This window comes from Adiantum capillus-veneris, chromosome 9 (genome assembly GCF_014529385.1).
Source record: "Adiantum capillus-veneris isolate H3 chromosome 9, ASM1452938v2, whole genome shotgun sequence".
NCBI lineage: Eukaryota > Viridiplantae > Streptophyta > Polypodiopsida > Polypodiales > Pteridaceae > Adiantum > Adiantum capillus-veneris.
The window spans coordinates 5,808,896-5,825,145 of record NC_140939.1 but is presented as its reverse complement, the minus strand read 5'-3'; the positions used below and the strand labels follow the sequence as shown (position 1 = coordinate 5,825,145).

The 16,250-nt window shown below is 46.1% G+C and overlaps 1 protein-coding gene across 3 annotated transcripts in view; it reads right to left on the bottom strand.

Annotated features, from left to right (window-relative positions):
- The window catches only part of LOC147450072 (uncharacterized), a 34,667-nt gene extending 20,663 nt beyond the window's left edge, over nucleotides 1–14,004 (bottom strand). Inside the window, exons 1-2 of one of the 3 annotated variants that reach the window (XM_086519405.1) lie at nucleotides 13,494–14,004; nucleotides 12,956–13,303 (exon numbers count right to left, since the gene is read on the bottom strand). In XM_086519405.1, the coding sequence (XP_086375531.1) occupies nucleotides 12,956–13,303; nucleotides 13,494–13,662 (517 nt within the window). In that variant the 5' untranslated portion in view covers nucleotides 13,663–14,004. Of the gene's footprint in view, nucleotides 1–12,955; nucleotides 13,307–13,493 lie in introns of all 3 variants that reach the window. The other 2 variants (XM_086519404.1, XM_086519403.1) reach the window with 2 other exon arrangements.
- Nucleotides 14,005–16,250: the final 2,246 nt, after the last annotated feature.

Genomic DNA, 16,250 nt, shown 5'->3' with positions numbered 1-16,250 from the left:
AGAGAGAGAGAGAGGGAGAGTGTGTGTGCGATCGAGCATTACGAAGGCACGACGGCGACGAAGCCGTTGAGCGCGGCACGACTGCAGCTTCTTCTTCATCGCGGCGAGGAATCCACCACGAAGGCGAGCGTAGAGCGGTGAGTGACACACCCTTTGCTCTCTTGAGCTTGCTAGTTTATGCTTGTTGTGTGCTTGGAGCCATTTGTGGCTCGCACACGGTGTATCGGCAAGTCCCTTGCTTCGACAGTGCGGCAAGGAGCGCACAGCTCTTTCGGAAACTGTGTCATGCCAAGGAAGAGACATGCAATGTGACTTCTTGACATACAAACTTTTTAACTTTTCATGAACAATCCGCATACATTCGTGCTCATCCATGAGAGAAACGTGCTCAACATACAATATGTCATGCCTAGGAAAAGGGATCACATAACGATGCTGACTAAAATACGGGAAACCTTCACGAATGAAACACTCGAACAATGCGTGCGTATCAATCATGCGAACACATAATACTTCTTGTGATGGTTCCTTGGACCAAGGCTCGAGAGTCAAGATCGGTTCGTCCTGAATGATCGAATCGTCCTGTGGGGGTTCTTTAGACCTAGACTCGAAAGCCAAGATCGGATCTTCGTGATTGATCGAATCTACAACGAGGTTAGTTTCGCTAGAAAAAGCATCTACTAACACATTATCCTTGTGAACAATCACATCATCTTCATGCAACTCATCATGCTTGTGAGAAATCACATTTTGATCATGCAAATCATCATGCTTGTCATTGTCATCCAAATCATTATGCAAATCATTGGCATCCAAATCATCATGCTTATCATTGCCATTCAAATCATCATGCTTAGCAATATCATTCAAATCATGATCATACTTCAAACAATCATGCAAATCCTGTGTATCCTGCTTTGGAGAAGAAGAGACTGAGAGAGTCTCCTTTTTCCGATTCTGTTGCATCTATGCCTGAGCTTGAGAAAAGAGTCGCAATAACTCTTGCATTTGTGCTTTGTTCTCGCGATAAAATTCTGCTTCTATGGCTGCCCTTCTTTCTTGGTACTTACGCTCGATGGCTGTCATATCTTCTTCGTAGGCTTTTCTTTCTGCTTCTCTTTATTGATCCAACTTCTCCATAGGAGTTAGTGCAATCTTTGTCGTAGATGGGGAAGGGTCGGAAAAACCTCCTGGTGGGGAAAATTCTTCTTCGCCTCTCTCATGCTCATCACCTCCAAGCGAAGTATCCATTCCGCTTCGAGTGATGATCATTCTGCAATCGTGGTTCTTGTGGGTTCTTGGGGGTTCTTGAGTTCACGAGGAACTTGGGTTCTTGGGGGTCTTGGGTTCTTAAGTTCACGAGGAACTTGGGTTCTTGCGGGTCTTGAGGTTCTTGAGGTCCTAGATTCGTGAGAATCTTGGGTTCTCGAGGTTCTTGAGGTTCTTGAGTCTTGAGGGTCTTGGGTTCTTGGGATTCTTGAGGTTTTCTTTCGCTTGCAAATCGCATTGGAGAAGGATCTTCTCTTCACCCGAGTTCTACCCTTTTCTGCGGACACACGCCTTGGCGGCCTTGCGCTCACACCAAGGTTGCTTTTTCCCACCTCACGTCAAGTGGTCAGCTGCTAAGTGCACGGTCTGCTCTCAATGAGTGAAAAGAGACACAAGGGGAGGTTGGACAAGCCCTTCTTTCTTGGGATTCCTGTCACTCTTCAACAAAACACGATTAGGAATCGCCACGCCCAAGTAAACTTGGGTTCGTGCGACCTCAACAAGCAAAAAAAAATTCTTGTGGTTCTTCTGGTTCTTTCCTTGAGTAATGCAGAACACTTCCAAAGCTCTGATACCAATGTTAGGTGCAACGGAATGAATGTTGTACTTTCTCAAGATTAGTGATCTTTATTGCTCAAGGTTCCTTTTAGTCCTTGGGGAAAGAGAAAGCTTTCCGTCTTGTAGAGTGCTGTGGTCACGAACCAAGTGAGTGGCTATTGTGCGTGCAAGTGAATGAGACTGAGAGAAGGGGAGAGAAGAGATACGACACCCGAGAAGTTGTAAAACCCTCCTCCGAAGGCCCCACTCTCGTCGGCGAGAGTGGTCTACTTTGATTGCACAAAGGTCGTACAATGCGTATGCAATAGACTGATGCAATGGGACTATGCCGATGACGATGACGGTGATGACGACGACTTGATGGCTGAAATCTGGGATCTTCTAATCGCTGAATTCGGGGACTGTTTCGGTGGCTGAAAATGACTGTTTTGGCTGCGTTTTTATGGCTGAAAATGGGGAATCATCTGCAACCAACCTGGGGCTGAAATCAGCAAATCTTCTATCTGCTGAATTCTGACTCTATGTCGGTGACGATGTCGATGACAACGACGACGCGCTGAAAACACAGATGCTGAAATCTGTGTTTTCCGGGCTGAAACTATAAACCTTGCGGAAACTGACCGTGCAACGAGGAACTGCTGAGGGAAGGTGAGATCTGCGAGGTTCGGGACTTGATCTGCGGGTACTAAGGAGAATCTGCAAAACGCTAGGGTTTGTAGCAGATGAAAAAACGCTAGGGCTGAAAATCTGTAAATCTGACGCCGATTGTCTGCAAAGGCAAAACGCTAGGCTGATCTGCTCTCTGCTGTAGTCGCTGGGGCTGACCTGCTGTGCAAAACGCCAGGGCTGGTCCTTCATGCAAAAACGCTAGGTTGATGGATCTGCTCCAAAAACGCTAGGCCTCTTTGGGGGGGGTCTGTTGAGAAGTTGCCTGTTGAGCATGTGCTCCTGCTGCCTCTTTTGCCAGAAAGTGCTAACTTGGGTTTGCCTATATATTAACTTAGCAAAATTGCCCTACCTACTTTTGTAGGAAAGTCACTTAAAAATAATAAGTGAAAATCCCAATAAATAGGAAAATAGGCTAAATGCACTAGAAAATTCCCCTAACTGATGCTAATGGATTCTGATGGGAATTCCGACGATCATGCTGTGTGCAACCGGAGGATATGAATCTATGCTAAGTGACTGGGCATGCACGGTCTACGAATAGACTCACAAAAGTGCCAGATCACTGCTAATCTAACGTGATCGGACTGACTGAACCCTGCTGTGGTATAGCTTGTCCACGGACACATAGGGTTGGTATGTGTTGGGATGTGTCACGTGACAAGGGAACCGATGAAGCAACTGGACCAACAGAGGGAGAAACGCCCGAGCAACTACCAAGGAGTCTGCAACCCCAAGAGGAGGATGGCTAGTGTGGGAGGCGACTCGTGAGGTCGCCCAAGCAACCTTCTCTGGGCAGAGACAACAGTCCTCACGAGCTTCATGTTGATGGATGATAGGTAGCACCTCCAAAAGCGAGAATGTGACAGAAGAGGAGAGGGGTTCTGTAAAACCTTAAGCAACCAACGAATCCTTTCTTTTTTTGTTCCGGTATTCATGCAGTTCTACTTTTGTGGCTATTGCTTCATCTTATTGAGTTATCAGCAAGATTAGATTCGACAGAGACACGTAAAGTTGTTTGGTTGCTTAAGGTGGAAAGCGTTCGTCATAGTGAAAAATCAATCCACTGCGTACAGGGCTCATTGCGTGTGACCTCCCCTTGGGACTCTATCTATCTATCTACCTACCTACCTACCTATCTATCTATCTATCTATCTACACATTCATGCAGTTTCATTCACTCAGTACCATTCTTTCTTCTCTCTCCATTGCACATCTCTTTTTGAGGAAAAAGTAATCCTTGTGTATGTGCGAAGCACTCATCCTGAACTATCACCATCAACAATTCTACTCCACCTAACACACATGCATCACTCCACCATCTTCCTCTTTGTCTCAAAGTTACCCTGAACAGGACTGGGACGGGAATGGGTGAGTCCAGAACCAAACGGGAACGAGGGAAGGAGGGTTGGGGGGGGGGGGGGGGGGGGAGGGGGGCAGAACAAGATTGGTCTACTAAAGAAACACTTGAATTGCCTTCATTCAACTTGGCCCCAAATTTGCTCCCAAACAAACCCAAAACTGCCTCCCAATCTATCCCCAAACTTGCCCTCAAACATCCCAAATTTGTCCCCAGACAACCCAAAACAACCCCATTTGCCCGTTCCACCCCCCCATTCCACCATTCCGGACCACGTTCCACCATGTTCCCCTCCCCGTTTCTGTTACACCTCGTGCCACGTGACACATCCAACCCTATGTGTCCGTGGACAAGCTATAGCATGACCAGGGTTCAGTTCAATCAAGTCAATCTAGAATAGGAAGTGATCTGGCACTTTTGTGAGTCTGTTCGCAGACCGTGTGTCACAAAAATACGGAAGCGTAAACTGACGTTTAATTGCAATTCAAATACTCAAGAGAATTAGAGGGAGAGAGAAAACTTGACACTTCATTGGGGACCAGAAGATGGGCTGGTCTCCCCCCATAAAGAGAATATCTTTATTACTAAGGGAGAATCTTTACAAGCACAGGAACGGGGCATACGCCCGTCCTCTATTCTTTCTTCTGTTCTGTTTTGACTACTGACTGAGAAAGTGTTTCCACTTTCTTTCTGCTTAGGGGATTTCCCCTCTTCTGCGAGACTGGTTGGAAGCTCTCGAAAAGAGATTCTATCTTCCGAAACAGCTCCTCGGAAGCTCTCACAGAGGAGAGTCCATCTTCCGTTATGTGTTGCCTTCATGCTCATTCATTCATGCATCGAACACAAAAGAGAAACAAGCAAAATGCACATGCACATGCTTGCTGTAATTTTCTGCACATAACCTGAAATTCTTACCTGTGCACACCCCTATGCCGAAACAGAGGTCTTCTTCGCGATGGAATCGCACCAAACTTGATGTAGGCTTAGGATAAAGGGAGAGAGAAGAATTTCTATGGTTGATCTGCAAAAAACAGCCCTAATCGAGGTGATTAGGGGCTGAAAACAGAGAATTACAGCCGCCGCACTCTGCTAAGAGAGCGTCTACGGCAGCTTCTCGCGATGAAGCTTCACCAGAAGGTGTCTATGACTGTGAGATCCCTTGTTCTTGACAATGGGAGCACAAGGCTACCACATATGTCGCAAGGGGCTGCTCTCAAGCTTCAATGAAGGGCTCCACCGCGTAGAGCACGCTCACATTAGGGGGGGTAGGTGCACTGCCAGCCCTGAAAATGGGGGAGGGGGGGCTCCTAAAACAGCCATCAGGGAGAGGGGGCGCTAGGAAGAGAGAGAGGGTGAGAGTGAGAGTGAGTGAAAGCTTGCATTGGTAAGTGTGCCACTTGGCACACTTGCTTTAAAAACTTAAAAACCATTCAACTTTTGACTTTAAAACTTCTAGCTCATTAATTAAAAATGTGCAACTAACTAACAAATGCTACCAATGATTCTTTTATGAGAACACCAAAGGTTTGCCGGCGCAATGCCGCACTGGCACTGCACCACCTTTACCTGTTCACACTTGTCCGGCCGCCCGCCCGGGCACGGACCGTTAAATTTAATTTAACGAAACTTACCCTAAGGCTTTATTAGCTTTATTAGCCTTAGGGTCACTGTTCTAAGGACCCCATCTCATTCATGTGCTTGTACTCACGCGCGCATTTTTCTGAGCCTAAAATCTGAGGCTACTACTTACCACTTTCTGAAGACCCGATTTCCCAATCACTAGGGCTTCAGGGTAATTTCTGCTAAGGTCCCTCTGAGGTGTTGTGGCCCGCATTTAGGCTCACCTGAGGCCTTAGAACTGCTACGTCTATTCTGGTGTGCACACAACTAATTAGATAATTCTTTTCTCGTAAATAAATATATTATTTACAAAGTCTGACTTAGTTACACCGTGCATGCCCAGACATTTAGATTAGATGCATATCCTCTGGTTGCACACAGCATGATCATCAGCATTACCATCAGAATCCATTAGGAGCATTTTCCAGTGCACAAAACCTATTTTCCCTATTTTTGACATTTTTCACTTAGTATTTTTAAGTGACTTTTGTTCGGAACTAGGTAGGGCGAATTGGTAAGTGTAGTATATAAGAAAACATAGCGCTAGCACTTTCTGGTAGAAGAGGCAGCAGGAGCTCCGGTTCAACAGGCACCTTCTCAGTAAGACCCCCCAAGACCAACCTAGCGTTTTTGCCCAACAGCAGAGCCTAGCGTTTTCATCCTCAGACCAACCTTTGCATTTTTGCATTGCAGATCAGCCTCGGCGACCACAAGATGACCACAAGACACTACAGATCAGCCCTAGCGATAGCAGATCCCCTAGCGACAGCAGATCAGCCCTAGCGTTAGCAGTTTCCTCCGCAAGACAGATTTCAGCCCCTAGCGTTTTTGGTTTGCAGATCAACCTCCGCGTTTTTGGAGATGTTCGCAACAGAATCAGCCCTAGACTCAGCATTTTCAGTTTTCAGCAGTTGGTTTCCGCAGTAGAACCCCCAAACCTCGCAGATCTCACCTTCCCACAGCAAATCCTCGCAGCACGGTAAGATCTTGCGAAGTTTGCAGATTCAGCCCGGAAAACACAGATTTCAGCATCTGCGTTTTCAATGCGTCGTCGTTGCATCATCGTCATCAACATCGTCACCGACATAGAGTCAGAATTCAGCAAATACAAGATTTACAGATTTCAACCATTAACATTTTCAGATTTCAGCCCATCTCATCGTCGTCCTCATAGTTGTCGACATCGTCGGCAAGTCCAAAGCATTGTAGAGATTTGTGCAATCAATAGTAGACCGCTCTCGCCATAGAGAGTGAGGCCTTCAGAGGAGGGTTTGACAACATTCTAGTGTTGTATTCTTCTCTCTCTATCTCTCAATCTCAGAACCTTCATTCACAGTGTTCACCACTTTGTTTGTGTCCATTGCACTCTCTCACTAAAGGAAAGGAAGGCTCTCCCTTCCGTAAAGTAAAAGGAACCTTGAGCACAGTTCGGAGCACTCATCTTGAGCAAAGTTCAACATTCACTTCCGTTGCACCTTACATTGGTATCAAAGCTTGGCAGTGTTCTGTATCACTCAAGCAAAGAACCACTATTTTTTTTGCTTGTTGCGGTCGCACGTAACCCAAGTCCACTTGGGCGTGTCGACTCCTAATCGTGTTTTTGAAGAGTGACAGGAAACCGAAGAAAGAAGGGCTTGTCCAGCCTCCCCTTGTTCTCTTTTCACTCATTGAGAGCGGACCGTGCACTTAGCTGCCAGCCAATCGACGTGAGGTGGGAAAAAGCAACCTCGGTGTGAGCGCAAGGCCGCCAAGGGGTGCGCCCGCGGAAAAGAGAAGAGCTCGGGTGAAGAGAAGATCCTTCTCTAGCACAGATTGCAAGCAAAAGAAGAACCCAAGAACCTCAAGACCCGCAAGAACCTCAAGAACTCAAGAACCCCAAGAACCCAAGTTCCTCGTGAACTTAAGAACTCAAGACTTCAGTGGATGGTCATCACCCGAAGCGGAATGGATACTTCGCATGAAGGTGGTGAGCATGAGGGTGGTGAAGAAGAATTTTCCCCACCAGGAGGTTTTTTTTATCCTCCCCCTTCCCCATCTACGCCAAGGATTGCACTAACTCCTATGGAGGCTTTTGACAAGATGATGATGGACAGGAAGTTAGAAGGCGACGAAATAATGGCAGCCATAGAGCGTAAGTACCAAGACAGAATGGCACCCATAGCGCGTGAGCGCAACAAAAGAGAAGCAAAATTTGATCGCAAGAACAAAGAAAGACAAGCAAAATTTGATCGCAAGAACAAAGCAAGAATGCAAGAGATGTTGCAACTCTTTTCTCAAGTTCGGGCAAAGATGCAAGAGATTCGAGAAAAGGAGACTCTCTCAATCTCTTCTTTTCCAAAGCATGACACACAAGATTTGCATGATGATAAGCATGATGATTTGAATGATAATGATGAGCATGATGAATTGGATCACCATAACAAGCATGATGATTTGCATGATGATCAAGATGTGATTTCTCACAAGCATGATGATTTAGTTGATACTGTTTCTAGTGAAGCTAACCTCATTGCAGATTCGATCAATCACGAAGAACCAATCTTGGCTCTCGAGTCAAGGTCCAAAGAACCCCCTCAGGAAGAACCGATCTTGGCTCTCGAGTCAAGGTCCAAAGAACCCCCTCAGGAAGAACCGATCTTGGCTCTCGAGCCTAGGTCCAAAGAACCCCCACAGGAAGTATTATGTGTTTGAATGATTAGTCAGCAAGCATTGTTCGAGTGTTTCATTAGTGATGTTTTCTTGTATTTTAGTCAGCGTCTTTATGTGATCCCTTTTCATAGGCATGCCATATTGTACGTTGAGCACAATTCACTCATGAATGAGCACGGATGTATGTGCATTTATCATGAAAAGCTCAAAGGTATGCACCCAAGAAATTCACATTCCATGTCTCTTCCTTGGCATGACAGTTTCAGAAAGAGTACAAGAAAGATTGAGCATCAAGCATAGGCATTTCCATTGTGATTTGCCACAGTTGATAGATTTAGATCAGAAAGTCACGATTCGACCCCATTGTTTGAGTGTGCTTGATGAACGGTTTGGCACTCCGTCACTTTGTTCATCTGCATTGCATGCACAGTCTTTTCGAAGGAATAGTATTTTTCCAGTCACTTTACATGGAATGGGTATGTTCATGTTTTTGTGTTGGAAGTGGTTTCAGGAATTTTTAGCCTCAGAGATTCTTGAAGAAGGTAGACGCATGATTCTAGACGAAGTGGAAGCATTGAAGGAGCCTCAGAAGACTGTCGCTTTCGGCGCAACCCATAGAAGCAAGCGGTGCAGACCTTTATGAAGTTCAAGTATCACATGGCCCACGCATCAGAGTGGGCCAGCGAAGAGTCCTTTCCACGCTTCTAGACGCTGTTGGCGATCTCCCTCGACGCCATACGGTTTAGTACCAGTACCTCACTTTGAAAAGGAGGGGATGTCACGTGACACATCCAACCCTATGAGTCCGTGGACAAGCTACAGCATGACCAGGGTTCAGTTCACTCAAGTCAGTCTAGAATAGGAAGTGATCTGGCACTTTTGTGAGTGTTCGCAGACCGTGCATGCCCAGACACTTAGATTAGATGCATATCCTCTGGTTGCACACAGCATGATCATCAACATTACAATCAGAATTCATCAAGAGCATTTTCCAGTGCACAGAACCTATTTTCCCTATTTTTGACATTTTTCACTTATTATTTATAAGTGACTTTTGTTAAGAACTAAGTAGGGCAAATTGGCAAGTGTAGTATATAAGAAAACCTAGTGCTAGCACTTTCTGGTAGAAGAGGCAACAGGAGCTTTGGTTCAACAGGCACCTTCTCAGCAGGAACCCCCAAGACTCCCAAGACTCAGCAAAGCCTAGCGTTTTCATTCTCAGATCAGCCTTGGCGTTTTTGCATTGCAAATCAGCCTTGACGACCACAAGACACAGCAGATCAGCCCTAGCGATAGCGTATCCCCTAGCGACAGCAGATCAGCCCTAGCGTTAGCAGTTTCCTTCGCAAGACAGATTTCAGCCCCTACAGTTTTTGGTTTGCAGATCAACCTCAGTGATTTTGCAGATCTTCGCGACGGAATCAACCCTAGACTCAGCATTTTCAATTTTCAACAGTCAGTTTCCGTAGTAGAACCCCCAAACCTCGCAAATCTCACCTTCCTGCACCAGATCCTCGTCCCACGGTCAGATCTTGCGAAGTTCGCAGATTTCAGCATCTGCGTTTTCAGCGTGTTGTCATCGACATCGTCACCGACATCGAGTCAAAATTCAGCAGCTACAAGATTTGCATATTTCAGCCATTAGCATTTTCAGATTTCAGCCCGTCTCGTCGTCGTCGACGTCGTCGGCAAGTCCAAAGCATTGTAGAGATTTGTGCAATCAATAGTAGACCGCTCTCGCCATAGAGAGTGGGGCCTTCGGAGCAGGGTTTGACAACATTCTGGTGTCGTATTCTTCTCTCTCTATCTCTCAGTCTCAGCATCTTCATTCACAATGTTCACCACTTTGTTTGTGTCCATTGCACTCTCTCACTACAGGAACGGAAGGCTCTCCCTTCCATAAGTAAAAGGAACCTTGAGCACGGTTCGGAGCACTCATCTTGAGCAAAGTTCAACATTCACTTCTGCTGCACCTTACATTAGGAAGAATAGTATTTTTCCAGTCACTTTACATGGAATGGATATGTTCATGTTTTTGTGTTGGAAGTGGTTTCAGGAATTTTGAGCCTCAGAGATTCTTGAAGAAGGTAGACGCATGACCTAGACGAAGTGGAAGCATCGAAGGAGCCTCAGAAGACTGTGTGTCGCTTTCAGCGCGGCCCAAAGAAGCAAGCATTGCAAACCTTTATGAAGTTCAAGTATCGCATGACCCACGCATCAGAGTGGGCCGGCGAAGAGTCCTCGTTGTTGGCGATCTCCCTTGACGCAATACGGTTCGGTACCAATACCTCACTTTGAAAAGGAAGGGATGTCACGAGACACATCCAACCCTATGTGTCCGTGGACAAGCTACAGCATGACCAGGGTTCAGTTCAGTTAAGTCAGTCTAAAATAGAAAGTGATCTGGCACTTTTGTGAGTCTATTCGCAGACCATGCACGCCCAAACACTTAGATTAGATGCATATCCTCTTGTTGCACACAACATGATCATCAACATTACCATCAGAATCCATCAGGAGCATTTTCCAGGGCATAGAACCTATTTTTCCTATTTTTGACATTTTTCACTTATTATTTTTAAGTGACTTTTGTTGGGAACTAGGTAGGACAAATTGGCAAGTGTCGTATATAAGAAAACCTAGTGCTAGCACTCTCTGGCAGAAGAGGCAACAGGAGCTCCGGTTCAACAGGCACCTTCTCAACAGGACCCCCCAAGACCAACCTAGCGTTTTTGCCCAACAGCAGAGCCTAGGGTTTTCATTCTCAGATCAACCTTGGCGTTTTTGCATTGCAAATCAGCCTCGGCGACCACAAGACACAGCAGATCAGCCCTAGCGATAGCAGATCCCCCAGCGACAGCAGATCAGGCCTAGCGTTAGCAGTTTCCTCCACAAGACAGATTTCAGCCCCTAGCGTTTTTGGTTTGCAGATCAACCTCAGCGTTTTTGCAGATCTTCGCGACGGAATCAGCCCTAGACTAAGCATTTTCAATTTTCAGCAGTCAGTTTCCGCAGTAGAACCCCCAAACCTCGCAAATCTCACCTCCCCGCAGTAGATCCTCGCTGCACGGTTAGATCCCACGAAATTTGCAGATTCAGCCCGGAAAATGCAGATTTCAGCATGTGCATTTTCAGCGCGTCGTCGTCGCATCGTCGTCATCGACATCGTCACTGACATAGAGTCAGAATTCAGCAAATACAAGATTTGCAGATTTCAATCATTAGCATTTTCAGATTTCAGCCCGTCTCGTCGTCATCGACATCGTCGGCAAGTACAAAGCATTGTAGAGATTTGTGCAATCAATAGTAGACCGCTCTCGCCATAGAGAGTGGGGCCTTCGGAGGAGGATTTGACAACATTCTGGTGTCGTATTCTTCTCTCTCTATCTCTCAGTCTCAGCACCTTCATTCACAGTGTTCAACACCACTTTGTTTGTGTCCATTGCACTCTCTCACTAAAGGAACAGAAGGCTCTCCCTTCCGTAAGTAAAAGGAACCTTGAGCACAATTCCGAGCACTCATCTTGAGCAAAGTTCAACATTCACTTCCGTTGCACCTTACACCTCGTTCTAGAATGACATTCAATTCCCAACTCCATTTCGGAAGCTAGACCCATCTGGAATGCACTTTCAGAACGTTTCGGTCGCATTCCACTCGTTCCCTATAACACTACCAACCCTAGCAGCAACAGAAGAAGTTGAAGTTATCACCAACTTACAGATCCTCGCCAAGTGGGTCTATTTTTGAAGAAGTTCCCGCCAACTTATGGGACCCCGTTCGATGGGGCCCAAGTGACCTAAAGAGAATAAATAAAGCAGGACCCACGCACACAAAAGGACTTGCTGTACGGATTTCCGTGATTTACGCTGGCTGATTTTCAACGCCAGCTTTTGGGCCAATTGCTTTTGAGTTTCGAGCTTTTCATGTAAACTGCTTTTTCAAGGTCAAGGGCCTTTAAATAAGTGCAGAGGGCTAAGTTTCTAGTACTCTTCTGGGTGAAGGTGCAGAGCGCGAGTATCGGCATTATACTGAGTTCGAGTAATATAAAGAAATACCGAAAGGGATGCCAAGGTTTGGGGCCAATACTATCTGGGGTGGAATTCCGCCACTCCGTGTCGCGTGTGCTCTCTCTTTAAGTTTCAATTGTTATTGAAGTGCTAAAAGTTTGTTCAGTTTGTTCTTTTCTATTGGCACGTGGTGCCCGTCTTGTGACATCCCGCATTGTAGGAAAACCTTCAAGAGAATGACAGAGGGCTAGCTGTACAAATTAGGACATTACTTAGGTGTGAATAACAAGAACAGTTACACTTTTTAAAACCCTTGTCAAGCTGACTTGGGGGTTGTGCCTCTCACGGGTAACCGTGCTTCCCACTTGCGTCAGAACCCTTGTCAAGAGGCTATGTAATGAAATACTTGCTCAGATAAAAGACAATGGCTCAGTGCAGCCTATAATTCAGATGCCCATGCTAGCCGCTCTTATCTTATCTTGTCTTCATTCTTTCATCAAAATAGAAAAAGGGACAGCAATATCAGTATCTGCTTGTAGCTCCACCAACAAACACTGGTCTTTTCTCTCCCTCTCTTCGTGCAAGCTTTCCCCGCTCTGCTCTTTCCAACCTTTTATCATGTCGAATAAGGAGCAGCAGTAGCATTATTGGCTTGTAGCTCTGCCAACATGGGTTGTGCCCTTTTGCCTCCCTCTCTCCATGCATGCTCGCCTTCAATTTTCTCTTTTAGTACGTAGTTTACGGCTACATCTCAGTAAAAGAAATCAACTAATTTACACCAAATAGGTCTAAAATCAAAAACATTCATGAAAGAACAGGGATTTACCACATTGCACATCACTTGCTCTCAATGTGTTCACATCGTAAAGAAAAAGGTTTATGCCATCCACTCGTGTTGTAGCTGAAGGCTTCACACCAGCAATAGCCCAGCAAAAAGAGACCACACGGGCACTTGCACAAAGTTCTCTTCGCATCTTAGGCAAAAGCTTGAGATTGCCTTTCTCACTAAGGTAGAGGGTAAGCACAGTGGCCGGGGTAAGGTCCACCTCAAAAGCATCCCTTTGCTCCAGGGAGATCATGTGGCCCAACTGCTCTTTTGTCACAGATTCCTTGGCTTCCCTGAAAAGCTGGGAATCAAGCTCCACGCCATACCCTTTCGCTCCATAAACCTTTGCTGCTGTAGTAGATCATGGCAAGACTCTCTCTCTCTCTCTCTCTCTCTCTCTCTCTCTCTCTCTCTCTCTCTCTCTCGCTCTGGGCTTGGGTGTTTTTTGGTGCGCACATAGTTGTGATGTGTTGTGCGCGCGCGTACAAATAATTGGCGGCTCAAAGAAGAAAAGGAGGGCTTGTTGTGTTAAACTTGCCTGCGATGAGTAGTCGGGCATCGCCACAGCCAAGATCGTAGACTAGGTCAGAGGGACGAAGATTAGCCAGCTGCAGCATGCGACGGGCAACATGTGGTGGCGTGGGCACAAAGGGCGCAAGACGGAAACCAAGAAAGTAGCGCATCCATAGCCCCAGCCTCAGAGCCATCCCGCATTTCAGCTATGGACCTCTGGCCATGCGAAATACTTCAGGTGACTCTGGTATATGCCTCATATGCACAGGCAGCGCACGAGCTTGAAGTACTGGCTCTCGTCGCAGTCTCTTCCTCAATGAAGCATGAGCACATGGATTATGGGCGCTGAAGTGAAGCACATTTTGGGGGTAAGTGACACCCATATTAAATGGGGGTGAAGTAATGGGATCGACGGTCGCTGCGCTGTCAAAAAGGCGAGGCGCAATGAACATGGAGAGAGTGAAAAACGAGGCGCGGCGGGGCGATTTGAACTCAAGACTTGGTCGTTCGAGTTTAGGGTCACATAGGTTAGCCACCTCACTCGCGCACGCATTGTATACTCACAACCTTTTTTACAACATTATATTATAAAATAAAATGCATTTCCCAAGCTATCCAGGTTTAGTGTGTGTCCAGGTTTAGATTTTGATTTGATTTTTGGGACTGCGATCTTCTCGGCTTTCGCGCGTGAGCTTCTCAGCCTTTGATCCCATTGCCTCCCCCTCTTAAAGATAGGTGTTACTTCGTTTTGAGGGAAGCCAGGACATCGTCCGATTTATCTTGTTTACTTTTTTTTGTCCATGTTTACGTATGGGATCGTATCATAGTTTATTCAATACACGCAGAGATTCTGTCAGATTCTCACTGTCCTATGAAGGATTCACCATATTATACTCATCACCCTCACAAAAGGAAACGGTAGATTTGAACCCTTATCACGAGATGCATGACTTTCATAGGCACTCCCATAACCACTCCACCAGTCACATCGAGCTGTCCTCCTAAGCCATCTATATATATATATAAATATATACCTTCTCTGCTCGCAGCCATGCTTCTCTGCGTATCCAGCTCCACGGGGATCTTCGCAAGCCCCTTCCCAACTAGAGCGCTTCCCCCCTCGACATCTATTGCATCTCCCATTTTCGCCTTCCACTTCTACTGCGGCACCGCATCTTCAGTAGATTTGCGTCCTTAATCTTTTCTCCAATTGGGTAGCCCCTACTGGCTCGCCTCCAATTTTATTCAATCATTAACCAGATTCTTCCTGTTTTCAACCTCGTGGTCTTGAAGATACCAAATTGATCACCCCAACCAAGCAAAAGTCACCACGACTCAACACGATTCGAACTCTTATAAGCCTGGACAGAGTTGAAACATCATACCAAGCTTTTGTCGTTGATGGAGTTGCCACAGTTTTAATACAAAAAGAGAACAAAACATCTATGTTGCAGACATGTCCGTTCGCACTTGCTCTTTTTTACTGCTCAGTATCACGTGTCTGAGCTTGCCTCCCATGCTCCTCGCACTTGCCACCTCCTATGACATTTGTAACATGTGAATTTTCTGTGATTCGCCCTCATAGTCTTCGCCTCGCTGTTGCAATCACTCGATGCCTCATGTTGCCTCCCCGTCGATCACCACCTGCCGACGACCCCGTGGCCACCCTTCCCTTTCCTACCAGCAAGGATCTTCCTCGATTCCCACTAATAAAACAATAAAAAAGATTGGGTATCCCCTACTTTGTCTGTGTTTATTTTTGTCATTGTCCAAATTCATTTTATGAGAGAGTGGCTTCACCTTGGGGATAAACAAAACCACACGGGCGCGTGGTTAGGGTGTCGGGCTGCCAACGAGGAGGTCTTGGGGGTTCGAGTCTCCGATGCGCGGGGTCGAGGATCAATGCACTGACTTTTTTTTCTCCGTTCATTCTCTTTGAGATCTTCGTAGCCCATCCCCAATCGTTGATCCCACCGCTCTGGCGTCATTAAGACCTCATGTTAGATAGTGTTGAGACTGTAGTGTTGTTGGACACACGTTGTTCTCAAGACGGGGCAGCCTCAGCACGAGGTATTTAATGAACCCCAAGCCAAGCCAAAGACCCAAATCACGAAGTGCTCAGGACCGCAGGATTTTTGTACCAGTAACTAGGACGGCGAAAGTAAACTCGGATACGCCTTGTAATGGAAATGGCCTATGAACTTTGAGAATAACGGAATTAAGAGAATTAAAGAGAGCATTTTTGTGAGACTACTTTAATAACATAGAGGGTGAACTTATTTAGCGGTAGCAACTTAACCATAATATTTAATTAACTTGGCATGAACAATACTTTTGCAAGAGAGAGAGTTTAGAGAACTTGACAACAGTTGAGGATCGGATTTATGTGGAGCCGGTGGTCCCTCCTCCAATAGGCTTTTGTATTATAGATTCTCCCATCAAGAGAGACTTGGTACAATACAATCTTTATGTTCCTTGTGACCTAGGTGATGCAATGAGGATGGAAAGCTTCATGCATCACAAGCATAACATAGACTTTGTGAAAAGCATTAATCATCCCCAGCCTCAGTCCCAAGGCCTCAAACACCTTCAAAGGTGGAGAGAGCTAGCGGGGAATGAGGGTAGGGAAGAGGAAGAATAAACATTCATAGGAGAAAGAAATAGTTCCTCACTTATCATCACTCTTCTTGCTAGCTGTCAACCCTCACGGCTCACGGACACCCTATCACCTACGACGGACGTTGTACCTTACCCTCAAGTACCTTAGTCATTAAGCACCTCA